Raw genomic sequence first — 17,338 nt, forward strand, 5'->3', positions numbered from 1 at the left:
AGGTGGAATGAGCGTTACTTTTGGAGTGATGTATATCTGGGTTTGTATCTATGGGCAAGCTACTTAACTTCAGTGACTCTGCCTTCTTATTTGTAAAGTAAGATAACTACTAATATGTTTGTTGGTAGATTAAAATAAGGTAATGACTTTGAGGTTCTAGGCTTTGCCTAGTGGAAAAATATCAGCAACATTTATAAAAATAGACACAAAAATTGAGATGTGTTGGGGTTTAATACTGTTAAGGCAGTACATGCATGGTATTGCACTTGCTTGAAGCTTTTATGTGTCTTCTCATAGCTAATTTGAATACCTAGTGAAATATATCCTGTGAAAGCAGAATATTGAATTAGAGTTCAGATTCACAAGTTTCATATTTGCTGAGTTGCTTTTTACCTTTATGTAAATCTGTATTCATCTTGCACTTCTTAAATTAATTAATTCAGTACCAATCGAATGTTTGCTTACTCTAAATGTGACATTATGTTTTGGTTTGTCACACTTAATCCTTTGGGCGGCCATGTGAAGTGGAAGGTGTTAGTATGATCAAATTTTACAAATTGGGAAGCTGAGAATAAGAGAAACTAAAAGATTCAAACCTAGGTTTGTGTAGCTGCAAAGCTGTTAACTATTAAACATGCTAAATCTGATATCTGTGTTTTAGAAAAAAATCTTTAAGAATTTTTTTAAGGTTTATTTATTTTGAGAGAGACCTAGAATGAGCAGGAGAGGGGCAGAGAGAGAGAGAGATTGATTGATTCTCAAGCAGGCTCTGCAGACAGTGCAGAGCCTCATGCAAGGCTCAGACTCACAAAAGGTGAGATCATGACCTGACCCGAAACCGGGAGTCGGAGGCTTAACTGAGCCACCCAGGCGCCCACTAGAAAAAAATTCCAAGAGTATATGAAGATCAATATAGGGAGAGATTGGGAACATTAAGCAGCCCACTATCCTCACCTATAGTATTTGCGTACCTACTATGGGTCTGACATTTTCATAAATGTTACATAACAGTGGTACTATTAGCTAACATTGTTGAGTGCTATGTACTGTATATATGCTTTTTTCTATTTCTTCCTGTAAAATATTAGAAAAGTACAGAAAATAATAAACATTCGTGTAGTACCACCAGACTTTAATAAGTCTTAACATTTTGTTATCTTTGATTTATTAAAAAATTACCCATAGTCAGCAATCCCTATGCATTCGTGTTGGATCTTAAAACCTTCCTACCGGGGCGCCTGGGTGGCACAGTCGGTTAAGCGTCTGACTTCAGCCAGGTCACGATCTCGTGGTCCGTGAGTTTGAGCCCCGCGTCAGGCTCTGGGCTGATGGCTCGGAGCCTGGAGTCTGCTTCCGATTCTGTGTCTCCCTCTCTCTCTGCCCCTCCCCCGTTCATGCTCTGTCTCTCTCTGTCCCCAAAAAAATAAACGTTGAAAAAAAAAATTAAAAAAAAAAAAAAAAAACCTTCCTACCATCTCTTCCTAGCTACTAAAATGTATCGACTATCCTTAATTTGGTGTTTATATTTCCACATGTATTTTAATTAAACTACACAAAAACCTATGAGGTAGATTCAGTTCATTATTTATACATTATAGGTAAAAAAACCAGATTTAAGTTTTTTGCCTGAGGTCAAAACACACTTGTAAATTGAACTTGAACCCTCAGGCTCTGTCTTCAAAACCTATGCTCTAACCACTTTCCTGTGCTGCTTCTACTCTACCCTTTGCTTCCAACACTCACTTTTTTGTTACCTGATATTTGGATAAGAGCCTAATGGACACTGCTGTTCTGATGTCTCACAAAGCACTTTAACTTCAAAATGTCTGGAATGTAACATTTTTCTCCAAATCCCTAGACTGGCCTCTTCTTGCTCCTGTGTTCTCCATCTCATTGAATGATCCTATTCTCTGGTTTCCAGAACTACTCCTCTCCCTCAATTCACACATCCAAATCAGTCACCAAATCCTGTTGTTTCTACCTATAAAAAAGAGCTCACAGCCATTTGCTTCCCTGTCCCTATTTTGTAGCCTAGCTTACCATCATCTCAGGACTATTTATTGTAGCAGCCTTTTAATCAGTCTCATTAGTGTTTTTCCCCCCTAATATTTTCTGTTTCATTCCTGTTAAGCCAGAATAATTTTTTCTAAAACACATATTGATGGTGTTCCTGACCCACTTAAAACCCTTTGGTCATTTTCCAGTGCCCTCAGGATAAAGTCTTAACTACAAGGGCTGTATGTAGTACCCTTCATTATCTTGCCCCTCATTGGTTCTTAACCTCAAATCTGCTGTTCCCCTGCCTTTGTACTCCAGTAATATTAAACTTATTTCACAATCCCATTACTTAAAAAAGCCAGGTGTTCATGAGCCTAAAGACCTTCAGTCATGTTGTTTTCTCTGCTCAAAACACTCTTTCCTTCCCCTTATCCCTATTCTCTTTTATCAGACTGAGTTCTATTACCCTTGAGTCTCAGCTTCCTTTGGGAAGCTCTCCTTGATTTCCACTTTCATTCATCTTTCTCTCTTCTCAAAGTACTTTTAGGTGTTCCTGCTTTGGGATTTCCTTATACACTATACATTATACATTCTTTATCATAGTAATCATTTTAATTTATTTTGATTGCTTGTGTAATCTTCATGTGCTCTTCTTCCTTTTCCCCATAAACTTTAAGTTCCATGAGGGCATATATGTTAGTGTTGTATTTTTAACACCTAAAACAATGCCCAGACGTAATCAACACTTGTTGAGGGACTGAATCAAAGTGGCTGTGAGATATTTAGATATAAGTTTCTAGTTACAGTTGGAAATGTGGGTTCTGCATGATGGGAATGACGTCTGGGGTCTTTTTTCTTTGGATAGTGAAAGGGTTTATAGGGTAGTACATATGTCAGAGAGAGTTTGAGGATCTTGAAGAAAATTCTATTTTCATGTAAAATGAGGCTCTATAATTGTTTATTATACACATTATAGAGTTCTGTTTATAATGTTCTAATGAAATAACTCCATAATTTTGTATTTTGATTATCTCTGCTTTTATAATAGTAAGATGTTTTAAAATTAATTTTAAAATGTTATCTTTTTCTCTTTGCAGTCTGATTCACCATCTTACTCTCCTCAGCCCCAACCATTTCCACAGAACTCATCCCAGTCAGCTGCCATTACCCAGTCTCCATCCCAGCCAGGATCCCAACCCAAGCTTGGCCCACCTCAGCAGGGAGCCCAGCCCCCACATCAGGTCCAGATGCCTATGTATAACTTTCCCCAGTCACCACCAGCTCAGTATTCTCCCATGCACAATATGGGACTGTTGCCAATGCACCCTCTCCAGATCCCTGCCCCGTCCTGGCCTATTCACGGCCCAGTGATCCACTCTGCACCAGGCAGTGCCCCCAGCAATATTGGCCTGAACGATCCCAGCATCATCTTTGCACAGCCTGCTGCCAGACCTGTGGCGATCCCTAACTCCTCTCATGATGGACACTGGCCTCGTACTGTGGCTCCAAATTCCCTGGTGAACAATGGTACAGTGGGAAATTCGGGTAACCCTTCCTTTTCTTCTTTTGTATATGTCTGTAGAAAGGTTGGGTGGTTGGTTTTATTGGTTGAACTGGGGGAAATAAAAGTGAGGAAATATTTACAGAGGGGCAAGTATAGGATTAGATACAGTATATGGGCTATGGATTCAGACTGCCTAGATTTGAATCCTGGCTCTGCCATTTATTATGTGGGATTAGGCAGTTGCTTAATCTCTTTATGCATTGATTTCATCTGTAAAATAAGGATATTAATAGCATCTAACTCACAGGGATGTTGTGAATATTAAATGAGGTAATATACATAAATGTCACTTTATGATTATTTTATTTTATTTTATTATATATATATTTTTTTAATATATGAAATTTATTGTCAAATTGGTTTCCATACAACACCTAGTGCTCATCCCAAAAGATGCCCTCTTCAATACCCATCACCTACCCTCCCTCCCACCCCCCCATCAACCCTCAGTTTGTTCTCAGTTTTTAAGAGTCAACTTTATGATTATTTTAAAGTTTCACTGCAATCCTGCTTGGTGCATTACTAGCACTCATTTTATAATTTAGGAAACTGTAGGGTTAAGTAACTTACTATCATGCTCTTGTAATTAATCATAGTAGATCCAAGTTTTAGATCAATTTCTTTCTTCAAAACTTTGTTCTTTGCCCTAGTAAGAAACAATTCTTACTAATAAGTAAGGAGCAATTCTTTAAAAAGCTATTACTAGCACTTTGTAGCATTAAAAACTACTAGTTTTTTCTGATATGTAAGTAATACATTTTCATTATAGGACATTTGAAAAATAAAAGATAATCCATAATCTCAATTCCTAGACATAATTGCCAAGTAATACTTAGGTGTGTTACCATCCATTTTTTAAATATTTGCATAATTAAAAATACATATACCATAAATCTTGTTTAATATTCAACGTTTTAGTTGATTATATTTTTATTTTAAAAACTTTTTTGAAATGTACACAGGAGGAGGGAGTTTTAAAGTAGGACAAGCACCCTGTTACCCAGCTTTTAACAGTTACCAATATTTGCTATTCTTTGACCCCTTTACCTCATTTAAAAAATTCTTTTGGCTTTAGTATTTAATCAAATCTCAGACATTGGATCAAATTTCCTTATAAACCTGTTTGTATCTCTTTAAAAAAAAAAATCACAAGACCATTACCATACCCCGTATCACCTAATACCTGTTCATTTTTATTCTTTTTCTAAAATTACTGTTATTGTTGATTTATTTGAATCAGGATTCAAACAAAGCCCTTACATTATAAGTGTATGCTTATTTTATTTCTTAAGTCTCCTTTAATATGTAATACTTTCTCTTCACTATTTTTTCCCCCATATAAATTGTTTATTAAAGAAACTGTAGAACTTCTTATATTCTGATGTTGGCTGAATTGTATCTTTGTGGCATTATTTAACATGTACCTCTGTCCCCATATTTCCTATAAATTGGAAGTTAGGTCCAGAAGCTGGATTAGATTCAGGGTTTTTTTGTTGGCAAGAATTTATCTCTTGATTGGTCCTGTATGTTTCTTGTTCCCTCACTTCAAAAAGAACTTACTCTCACTGTTCCTTTTTTAGCGATCTAAGATTGATCAATGAGTTAGGTGATATCAGTGTGTTCTGTCCATTATGAAGCGTCCCATTAATTTTTACATAATAGTTTTAGTTGTTACTGATAATTATTTCTGATAATTGCTATTTTACTAGGGGTTGTAAAATGATGATTTTCTATTTACTGCTTGTGATTCTTCTATGAAGAACTTTTTCTTATTAACTACTTGATTATCCTGAAATATAGGAAAAGACTAAAAGCTTGATTCTTTCCCTTTATCAATTTTCACAAGTATTTTAGTACTTTTTATACAAAAATATGCTATTGCTTAGAGTACCATGATGGAAGAAGTACCTCTGCTCTCTTTGGAACAATACATATAATGTATTTTGCTGAGCAGAAATGTCAAAGTATGGGAATTCATTCGGATTTCCAAGATCAAAGGATATGTGGCATATATGACCATTCTTTCTTTTTTTTTTTTTAATTTATTTTGAGAGAGAATGAGTGCAAATGGGGAGGGGCACAGAGAGGGGTAGAGAGAGGGAGAAAAAGACTCCCAAGCAGGCTCTGAACTGTCAGCACATAGCCCAGTGTGGTGCTGGAAACCTACAAGCTGCAAGATCATAACCTAAGCTGAAATCAAGAGTCACATGCTTAACGGGCTGAGCCACCTAGCACCTAGGCACCCCATACATCTTCATTCTAATGTGATCTCTGTTTCTGTCATTCAACAAATGTTTATTGTATATATGCTATGACATGTACCATGATAGTCACTGGGTTATATAATGAACACAGACCCAGTGTCTTGCCCTTTGATACAATGGCTCAGTTTTTACAGTTTTATTCTTCCCAGTACCACCACTAGTTGATCTCTGTCAGTCATAATGAACTAATTAATTAACATCCTAGGAACATACTGTATTATCTCTTACCCCTAATTGTTTACTAAAGTTGTTCCTTCTGCCTGGAAAAATCCTCTCCCTATCTCTCCTTCTTACTCTCACCTCCTTTTGCTTTGCTCCAAAGCTTGGGTGACTCATTCATCTTCCATTTTTAAATTTAGCTCACTTTCTAACAGGAACCCCTCTTGTTGATTTTGTCCTCCAGTTGTGCTAGGTATCCTTTTTCTTTTCCATGTTTCCTTAATATCTATATCTTTATGCTTGTCTTATGAAATTGCCAGTTTACTTGTTTGCATAACCCATTAGGCTGAACTTCTAAAGCCGTGAATTGTTTCTTCTCTATCATTGTCTCCATCGTGTCCAATATAGTGCCCGGATGTATGGTAGATACATTATTCATATAATATATTATTTTTATTATATAATGATTACTCAGTAAATGTTATATTGTTATATGTGGAATGGATTTACAACTCCTAGTTAATATTACAGCTAAAATTACTAATTTGTTGAAAATGGAAGGATTGGGTGAGAATATATTATGAAAATATTTAGTTGTGAAAAATGGCCGAGGGAGATTGGAATATATCCTAAGAAATACCCTTTGATGTCAAAACACATTTCTCAGTTGGTCAAGACCTTAATATATATACCCAGTCTCATTTAAAGCAAAAAATATACCCTGTAGCTTCAGTTCTTAATTGTAACTTGGTTTTATGAACTTTCAGCAAAGCAGCTGCTTTGTTTTTCTGCTTACCTCCTGAGAAGACTGAGTTTGTTAAGAGTATGGCTAGTATGGGTTTTAGTTTTCTGGCTGTGTACTCCTCCCTATCCAGTACCTCTTAATTTGAGTCTGCTAGGAAGTTTAGTGAATGAGGGGAGTGTCGTTCAGATTATTTCCTGCCACATTGTGACCCTGGATGAGAAAAGCCACCAGAAATGATGCAAAAGATTTAGGAGTAATTACTTAGGAGTAATTTGAAAAGATGCACTTTGAAAGATGTACTTCTGTCTTAAAGGGAAGTAGATTGTGGGGGTTGTTTGCCATAGAATGGATAGCACTCCTATTTTTTGAGTCTCTACTTACATACCACAACTTGTGCAAGCCACATTGTTTTTGTTATCTAATTTAATCCTCACAACAGCCAGAGGTGCATAATTGAACTTTACTAATTTTTGGAACTGGGATTTGAACTTTGACCTGGTTGGCTCCAAAGCCCAAGTTCTCAACCATTACATCACAGTGCTTCAGTTTCTAATAGAATTGCCTTTTGACCCATGATACAGTTGTTTCTAGGATAGTGGCATTGTCTTTAGGAAAAAGTGGAAGCTCCTTAATGATGTACTAAGGTTCTTTAAAATGTAAATCCTACCTTATCCATCCAGCCTTTTTTTCTTTCATTGCCTCCTTTTACTCCTTAGTGGTACTGCTGATTGTTTTTGCAGCTTCCCAAACTTGCTGTACTGTCCTGTTTCCTGGCTATTGTACTTGTTATTCCTTCTGTTTAAAATGCCCTCTTTGCCCTGTTTTGCTTAACAATTCCTTGTGCTTTAAAATTTAGTTCAGTCAATCATCTTAGGAAAACCTTCTCTAGCCTTGAACCAAATAGGTTAGCCCCCTCTTTATTTTTCATTATTATTATTATTTTTTAATATTTATTTTGAGAGAGAGAGTGCCCAAGCAAGCAGGGGAGGGACAGAGAGAGAGGAGAGAGAGAATCCCAAGCAGGCTCCACACTGTCAGCACAGAGCCTGACGCAGGGCTTGAACTCGCAAACCAAACCCAGGCTGAAACCAAGAGTCAGTCACTTAACCAGCTGAGCCACCCAGGCACCCTAGTTCCCTCTGTAGAGCACCTTCCACCAATCTCTTATAGCAATGACTACTTATTATTGTATCTCTACCTTTTATATGTCTCTTTTATGAATAATTTGAGCACAGTGTTTGATTCTAAAAAAAAATTGGTATCCTCTGCACTTAGCATTGTTCTTGTCCAGTGATAGGTACTCAATAAATCTTTGTGGAATGAAGGAATATTTAAATGAACAAACTGATATTTTAAGTATGTCTTTCCTGTCTTGTTGAAATGCAGAGCCAGGCTTTCCAGGACTAAATCCTCCAATTCCTTGGGAACATGCACCACGTCCCCATTTCCCTCTTGTCCCAGCTTCGTGGCCTTATGGTTTGCATCAAAACTTCATGCATCAGGGAAATGCCAGATTTCAGCCCAACAAACCGTTCTATACTCAAGGTACCGTTGTTTACAAATTCATTAAGAGGCTGGGTGGGTTTTTTTCTGGGACAAAGGTGGCTTTGTGAAGGCAAGGAACCAGGAGTGAGATTTTATGCATTCAGTAAACATTTTATTGAGAGCATACTGTGTGTCACACTGTGCTAGGTGCTTGTTCAGGCAAGAATTAAGTAAAACCTGTACACTTAGAAGAGCCAGACATGTAAAATAGACAAGGATAGGAACTTAGAAGGAGTCAGTTAAATGTTATCCTAGCAGAGTTTATAGGAGATATGGACACCAAGGATCAAATCACACAAGATTTTGACATTTGAATTAGACTGTGAAAGAGATACAGGATTTGTTTTTCCTAGAGATTTGTTAGAGATTATAGGGGAAGAGTATTCTTAGCTGAGGGAATATATATGTAAAGTGGAGGAGTTTTGCCTGGCATAGTGAGGAAAAGAGAAGAGAAAATAATAGGACTAGAGGATGAAGTGGATGGGAAAGATGTGTACATGATGAGGCTAGAGAAGGTAGGCTGAGGCCATATTATGAAAAACTTTTTGGACTATGTTTAGTAAGTAGTGTGGATTTAATAGAAGTTTTTGAGTTGAATAGTGACATAGTCAAAATTTGTTTAGTTGAACTTGAATGACATTAGAATTCATTTATTCTGTTAGTGCTGATATACCAATAATAGGTTTGATCTAAGTAATGAATATTACAAACTAAGGAGAACTTGTAGCATTTTATCTAGCCTACTTGCCTCGAAGGTATTTCAATTCTAATAGGGAATGTCTGAGTCTGGCCCTCAGCTCTTCGTTAACCTATGAATTAAAAAACTAGAGTCAGTTACTTACGACACTTAAACTAGGAGTTCAAGAAATTAAAGAAAGGCACTCAAGAAATGCTGACTGAATTAAATGGTAACTTTAAGGGGAAACCCTGGTACAAGTTTCAGGCTTGATTCATTTAAGCCTTTGTAAACTATCCGTGTATTGCTGGGGCATCCCTATATTATAGAATGGCAGAACATTGACTGTGGTGGACTTAATCTTCTGAGTAAAGAACTAAGGTTGAAAAAAGTTATTATTAATCATATAAGGGCTTGGTGGGCTGGTGGGATGGTTGGGGGGAGTCTGAAATTCTTCCCTGATGAATTTGTTGCCTTTGGTACCTCCCCTTCATCTCTCTTTTCTTTCACATACCCATGTTTCCCTGCTCTCCTCTTCTTTCTCCTGCGAAATGTTTTTACATGCTTTATCTCCTCTTTACTATATAAATAGAAAAAAAGAGAACTAGCTACAAGTTATTAATTCTAAGGGTTGTCAGATATATAGGCACAAGCCTTTCAGTTTCCTGTCTGTGTTGTGTCCAACAGACAGATGTGCCACCCGTCGGTGTAGAGAGCGTTGTCCCCACCCACCAAGAGGAAACGTGTCGGAGTAATGCGAGTCCATTTTCTTTCAGCTGGTCTACCGATGCACAGCAACCAGCCAATCCTGCTGTCTCAAGGGTATCCGTACCTCAATGTCAGTTACATTCAGCAGAAAAAGTGACATTTAATGGAAAGCAAAACAAATCAGGTCCTGATTTAAAATTTTAACACATTTAGATAGCTTATTTAAATTCTAAGACTGTTTTTAAAGACTGTATTATTTGTATATAAATATGAACTATAGTTTTTACTAGTATCACCAAATTGAGTGATACAAATTTCATCTATTTTATTACCCTATTTTTAAGGGAATTTTATGTTTTGTTTAATCTTGATGAATTGTATAAAGAGAGAATTTAAAAAATTACATTCTTTATTTTCTATTAGCTGTATTCATACTTTGGTTGCTTCAGACTTTATATATATTGTTCTTAAGAATTAGGAAAAACTTTCATGTGTTTTAAATTTGTCACTTCTATTCTTTACAGAACCTTGTAGTGCCAAAAACTTTTTAAAAGCTAAAAAAAAAAATAATAAAATAAAACTACAACGTGAAGATTCAGAATTTTTTCTTTTACATTCTTGTATATTGAAAATATTCAAAATTGAACAGAAAGTTGCTTTTGTCTGTATTTGAAGTAATTCTATTTTAAGTTAATAAATCTTTTTGACAAGAGTCAAATTTGGTTAATTCATATGGTTGTTTAGATCATGGAGATATGTAACAATTTAGAGATTTGTTTTACTCTCAGTGAATGGAGCATTCTAAATTACAGACTTAGAGAACCAAGAATCTTTTTTAATGTCCTTTATTTTACTGGATCTTCACAACACCCATATGAAGTTGATAGAAACATATACTGTCTTCATGTCTGTTCATCATTGAGAAAACAGAGGTGCAAAACAATAAAGTGAATTCCAAGGTAGCACACTTCTATGTTGGAAAGAGAATGGAAACAGATCTTTTGAAGAAGAGTTTTTAAACACTGAGACTGATACTGGCAATTTGAGTGGAGGGAAGAGATTTCTTACTTACTGAGGTACTAGTATGTGCCAGACTATCCATTCTGAGTTCTGTTACTACCTGGAATGCACACTTGCCAGGATGGTGTTTACCAATAATGGTTGTGGTAACTGATTATAGTTGAAATTAAACTTGTGTTGTTAGTAGTATTTTAGCTCTTTTTGGTACTATCCATTGAGCTGAGGTCATTTTGTCTAAACCTCCCAATTACATATTTGACAGGGATTTTGGACTAAATGATCCTATAGATTTATTTGGAAATCTGCAGAATAAGTAAATACAAATGTATTTTAAGGACAGTGTATTATCTTTGTTCTGCTTCCTCAGATATGCATTACTTAAATAGGAGACTCTGGGCTTTTGCCATATTTTCCAACTTGGAAGATGCTTGAAATCTATTGCAGGAGGTTGAGGGCTTTCCTGCCATATTTACAGCCCTGAAAAGGTATTTATTAAATGTTAAGATCAGGTCTATTTACTGTAAGTTCTTCATATTAAAACTTCAGTATCTCTCAGAATCCTACTAAATGGTGGAGTTTGCTCATTTGTTCTGTTAATGAGATAGCTGGCCCAGTGTATGTTTTTGTTAAAATATAGGCATACCTCGGAGATGTTGCAGATTAGGTCCCAGATCACTGCAATAAAGCGAGTATCGCATTAAAGTGAGTCAAATGCCTTTTTTGATTTCCCAGTGCATGTAAGTTACGTTTACACTTATCCTGTAGTCGATTTAAGTGTACAGTAGCATTGTCGAAAATGTACATGCCTTAATTTTATTGCTAAAATATGTTAACCATCAGCTGAAATTCAGTGAGTCATAATCTTTTTGCTGGTGGAGGGTCTTGACTTGAGTGCTGACTGATCAGGTGGTTGTTGCTGAAGGTTGAGTTGGCTGTAACAATTTCTTAAAATAAGACAAAAATGTAGTTTTGCCACATAGATTGATTTTTTCCTTTCACTTGAACACGTAGATGCCACTGTAGGGTTCTAAATTAGCCTAATTTCAATATTATGTCTCAGGGAAAAGGGAAGCCCAAGGGGAGAGAGAGAGATGAGGAAATGGCTGATTGGTAGAGCAGTCAGAACACACACATTTATTAAGTTTGCTATCTTATATGGGCATGGTTTGTGACACCCAAAACCATGGCACAGATCACCGTGATAAATACAATAATACAAAACTTTGAAATATTGTGAGAATTACCAAAATGTGATAGAGACGCAAAGTCATCAAATGCTATCAGAAAAAAAGGCACCAATAGACTTGCTCCATGCAGGGTTGCCATAAATCCTCAATTGGTCAAAACAAAACAAAACAAAAAACCTCAGTATCTTTGAGGGGCAGTAAGTGAAGTGCAGTAAAACGAGGTATGCCTATATGACTTGGAACATTGGTGGTTTTTTGTTTTTGGTTTTTTTTTTTTAATGTTTTTAGTTTTGAGGAAGAGAGAGTGAGAGCAAGTGGGGGAGGAGCAGAGAGAGGGGGAGACAGAGGGTCTGAAGTAGGCTCTGCGATGACAGCAGAGTCCAATGTGAGGCTCAAACTCATGAACTGTGAGATTATGACCTGAGCCGAAGTCAGATGATGCTTAATTGACTGAGCCACCTAGACACTCAGCATTCAGGTTTTTTTTAAATAGCGTTCATGTATTTAATCTTTTTTCAAGTCTTGGAGAACAGATGATGAGGTATTTAAAGTGTTCATTTTACTGTTCTTTTGAATTTATTTGAAACTTTCGTTAAAAAAAAAAAAATCTCTGAGGCACCCAGTCTTAAGAGCATGCAGCTCTTGATCTTGGGGTTGTGAGTTTCAGCACCCTGTTAGGTATTGAGATTACTAAATCTCCAATAAGAGACTGTCCCTAATTCAGCTTTACTTTCTAAAGGAAAGAGGTATATATCACCTGGAAAAACGTATTTTGGGGGTTTTATAAAGCCCAGTAATTTAGGCTTTATTTTTGTGACAGTGTTCTATATAGTAATTTTCAGTATCTCACTTGTCCCTCCTTCAGCAATTACCAGTGCTCAGTAACTGGCAAAACTGTTCCAAGTGGAAAACTGTAATAATACTCTAAGTTTGTAATTTATACCAGCAGCAGCAGCAGCAGCTCAGTTTTAGAAGTTTGTAAACTTCTCTTAGAAGTTGTAAACTTAAAAGTTTTTGATTGTGAATTCAAATTCATTGTAGAGCAGTTGGAAGTGCCAAAATTATCAATCTTTATTCAGAGTACACACACACACCACACTTAAGACCATATTGTTTTGAAATGTTTTGTATAATGTTTAATGACATGGAGAGATTAGTATCTTCCATTGCCATTAAAGATTATTCAAAGTATGAATATTAATTTTGTACCATATAACTTATTTAAGTGCCCTACAGATGGACATTTTTGCTGTTTTTTCCTCATATATTAAAAATTATATAAGATGATGGGATAAACCTATTTTTGTATATATTCTAGCATGGTGAATATATATAGATATATATTTATATTTGTATATGGGATTATTAGGTAAAAAAGGTAAAAGTTTTAGGATTCCTGCTATATATTGCCAACCTGCCTCCAGGAAGGTGGTTACCATTTTGTGGTCCCCAAAAATACATCAAATGTGTTGGTGAGCTTATAAAATGGCTTTAAAGTCGGAATAACTAATTTTTTCCCTTGTGAAGGATAATTTAAATGTATTCATTTAAAAAAAGTATTAAATAAAGGAACAAAGTATAGAAATCACCCATCAATCAGAAATACTTTTTAAACCTCAGGTTTATTTTTTCATTAAAAAAATTTTTTTTAATGTTTATTCATTTTTAAAAGACAGAGAGAGACAGAGCACAAGCAGGGGTGGGGCAGAGAGAGGGGGACACAGAATCCAAAGCAGGCTCCAGGCTCTGAGCTGTCAGTACAGAGCTCGACGCAGGGCTCGAACTCACGATGAGATCATGACCTGAGCCGAAGCTGGATGCTCAACTGCCTGAGCCACCCAGGCACGCCTCAGGTTTATTTAAAAAAAATTTTTTTTTCAACGTTTATTTATCTTTGGGACAGAGGGAGACAGAGCATGAACGGGGGGAGGGGCAGAGAGAGAGGGAGACACAGAATCGGAAACAGGCTCCAGGCTCTGAGCCATCAGCCCAGAGCCCGACGCGGGGCTCGAACTCACGGACCGCGAGATCGTGACCTGGTTGAAGTCGGACGCTTAACCGACTGCGCCACCCAGGCGCCCCCTCAGGTTTATTTTAATACTATTTTTTAATGTTTATTTTTGAGACAGAGAGTGTCAAAAGCAGGGGGGAGGGGGGAACAGAGGACCCAAAGCAGAGTTATTTAAGTAATCTTTATACTCAATGTAGGGCTTAAACTCATATCCCCAGTCAAGAGCTATATGCTCTTCTGTCTGAACCAGCCAGGCAACCCCCAACTATCTCTCTTAAACATAGACAAACATACATACAAAGAGTTTTTAGAAAGTGGGCTCATGTGCTATGTTCAGTAAATATAGCACATTAATTTTACTTGGATTTAACAAAAAGTGAAATGAACTGCTCAACTTAAAAATTTTTTTCTATGGTAGTTCTAAAAGGTTTCCTTAAATTTTTTTTAAATTTTAGACAGAGAATGAGCAGGGGAGAGGGGCAGAGGGAGAGAGAGAATCTTAATTAAGCAGGCTCCATGCTCAGTGTGGAGCCCGACACGGGGCTTGATCTCACAAACACTGGGATCATGACCTGAGCTAAAATCAAAAGTTAGATGTTCAACCCACTGAGCCACCCAGGCGCCCCACTAAAAGACTCCTCTTAAAATTAAGGGCAATTATAGAAAACATTAAAGAGGCTGGAGTTATTATTTCCTGGTTTTCATGTATGTTTTAATGAAGTGTAGGACTCCTATTATGAAAAACAAATTCCACACATTTTGTTCACATCAAGTCCTAAAACTATTTCCCATTTTTATTTAGTTTTTAAAATGTTTACTACCATTCCTTTCACTGCTGCTTTTTATTCCTAAATCCTGAATTTGATTAATTTCTTGTTGGGTGATTTTATTGTCAGGCATTTTTCTCCTAAGTGATTAGAATGCATATTCCCTTTACATTTTGTTCTTAATTTTTTTTACTGTTTTTTTACTGTTCTTAATTTTTTTTACTTAATTTTTGAGAGGAGAGCAAGAGGCAGAGCAGGAGTCCGGAAGGGGCAGAGAGAGAGGGAGACACAGAATCCAAAGTAGGCTCCAGGCTCTGTGCTGACAGCACAGAGCAGGACTTAAACTCAAAAACATGAGATCATGACCTGAGCTGAAGTCAGACGCTTAACCAACTGAGCCACCCAGGCGTCCTTTCCCTTTGTGTTAAAAAAAATTTTTTTTTTATGTTTTATTTTGAGAGAGAGCTAGCACATGGGGGAGGGGCAGAGAGAGAGGTCCAAAGCAGGCTCCAGGCTCCGACCTGCCATCACAGAGCCAGACACAGGGTCAACCCCACAAACTGGAACTGCGAGATCATGACCCTAGCAAGTCCATTGCTCAACTGATTGAGCCATCCAGGCGCCCCACCCCCTTTTTACATTTTAAAGACAACTTTGGGTGGGTATAAAATTCCTTTCACAACTTTACCCCTAGAGCCTTTTGCTTCACTGCCTTGTGAAGTTTGTTCTAAGATCTGAGACCAGCTTGATTTTTTCCCCCATTATACAGGACTTGATTTCTCTGCTTAGACGTCCTTGTAATTCTTTGTGTCTTACCTTCATCAGGCTATTTCTTAATAGATTGTTCATTATTTCAAGAAAATTTTCTTGTATCTGGATATTTAAATTTGCTCAATTTTCTTCATCAGGAATGTGAATTATGCATATGTAGGATTTCAAGTGTTTTACTACCTTTATATGTCTTTTAAAAATTATTCCCCATTTTTATTTTCTCCAGCCTATTTTTTGTATGCCTTATATTTATATTGCTTTATAATAAGGCTTTTATTTGTCCAGTTTTTTAAATCATTTAAGCTCTACTAAGCTTATTCTCATCTTTGAACATGTATACTTCGCATTTTTTTAAAACATCACTTTGTTAATGGTCTTTTTTTTAAATGTTTATTTATTTTTGAGAGTGAGCTAATGAGCATGAGTGGGGGAGGGGCAGAGAGGGAGACACAGATTTAGAAGCAGGCTCCAGGCTCGGAGCTGTCAGCACAGAGCCTGATGCAGGGCTCAAACTCAAACTGTGAGATCGTGTCAGATGCTTGACTGAGCCACCCATGCATCCTGTTAATGGTCTTTTTTTGAGTCTGGAGAACTTGTTACTTTAACTTTCTGCAGGGAGTGACCAGCATCTGTGGTCTTTATTTTCTGAGTAATGCTTATTTAACCTCAGATCAGTCTATATGCTGGAAATAACAGAAAAGGGCTCAGGGAATGAGGCTTTCAGTTGAGTTCTTATATTGGAAGATTTAACCAAATTAATTGTGGGAAGTGAAATCAATTTAGTAGTTTGCATCCAGTGTTAAAAATGTATTAAGGGGTGCCTAGGTGGCTCAGTCAGTTGAGCATCCAACTTCGGCTCAGGTCATGATTTCATGGCTTGTGAGTTCGAGCCCCGTTTTGGGCTCTGTGCTGACAGCTCAGAGCCTGGAGCTGCTTTGGGTTCTGTGTCCCTCTCTTGCTCTGCCCCTTCTCCGCTCCTGCTCTGTCTCTCTCTCTCTCAACATTAAAAAATTTTTTAAAAACCCACAAAATACTGTATAGGAAATATCAGGATGCGTTTTGCATGTTTTTTTCCTGAAATGTTTCAGTATAGAATACATGTGTAAAGGGGTAAAATGTAAAATGTTTCTTAATATAGGCTACAGTCAAAAAAGGTTTACAAAGCTACAGTTCCAAGGCCTCATCCAGTGGGCTAGCACACAGATGACAGAAATGGCCCTTCAGCAAAGTTTGTCCTTAGACTTCATCTCATCTGCAATTCTTTGTCACTAATAAAAGAATAGGAACAATCTGCTTCCTGTTTTAGGCTGGCTGTACTACAATTTGGTTCAGATCTCTCCATACACCTAAATAAGTATGCTTTAAGTTTATAGTTTGTTTGAGGAAGCGAGGCTTATTTCTGTTATTTAAGATTGTCGAGTTTTTGTGGGGCTTTTTTTTGCAGGTTTTTCAATTTCTTAATCTTATACTTTAAAATGAATATTTTAACAATATACTTGGTTGGTCCATAGGTCATTAAGCCAGAAGACATTTCTTTCCATCCGGATCACTTTGGTAAAGAACTAACTTCTAGGACTCTATAACAGATATCAATAGAGGTGCTTATATTTAATTCTTAAAGGCAGTCTTATATATAGTTGTATGGTGAATAACATTAGCTCTTATGGATGACTTTTATCAGCTCAAGTATTACCAGGTGAGGAATCGTTGAAGAATGTAAAATCTCAAATCTCCCAAAATGCTTCAACATTGCTGCAAAAGTCCTTCAGTTCAACAGCAAGCAAAAGAATGTTAATCCTGTGACCAAATCTGGCTTCCCAAGAAATTAGATCGTATGAGGCAATTGGTCTTCAGAATTCTTGGTAGGTCCAGAGCTGTGGGAAGTCCAATCACTTCCCCCCACCCCTCTTTTTTTCCACTGTT

The 17,338-nt window shown here is 36.9% G+C and overlaps 1 protein-coding gene across 15 annotated transcripts in view; it reads left to right on the forward strand.

The window, feature by feature from the left end:
- Window positions 1-12,209, forward strand: part of TUT4 (terminal uridylyl transferase 4) — a 217,202-nt gene extending 204,993 nt beyond the window's left edge. For 8 of the 15 annotated variants that reach the window (XM_047869584.1, XM_047869594.1, XM_047869583.1 and 5 more), the window contains 3 exons: window positions 3,096-3,543; window positions 8,117-8,275; window positions 9,728-11,029. In XM_047869584.1, the coding sequence (XP_047725540.1) occupies window positions 3,096-3,543; window positions 8,117-8,275; window positions 9,728-9,816 (696 nt within the window). In that variant the 3' untranslated portion in view covers window positions 9,817-11,029. The other 7 variants (XM_047869582.1, XM_047869590.1, XM_047869595.1 and 4 more) reach the window with 7 other exon arrangements.
- The last annotated feature ends 5,129 nt before the right edge of the window (window positions 12,210-17,338 follow it).

The sequence above is a fragment of the Prionailurus viverrinus genome, chromosome C1, assembly GCF_022837055.1.
Source record: "Prionailurus viverrinus isolate Anna chromosome C1, UM_Priviv_1.0, whole genome shotgun sequence".
In the NCBI taxonomy this organism is placed as follows: domain Eukaryota; kingdom Metazoa; phylum Chordata; class Mammalia; order Carnivora; family Felidae; genus Prionailurus; species Prionailurus viverrinus.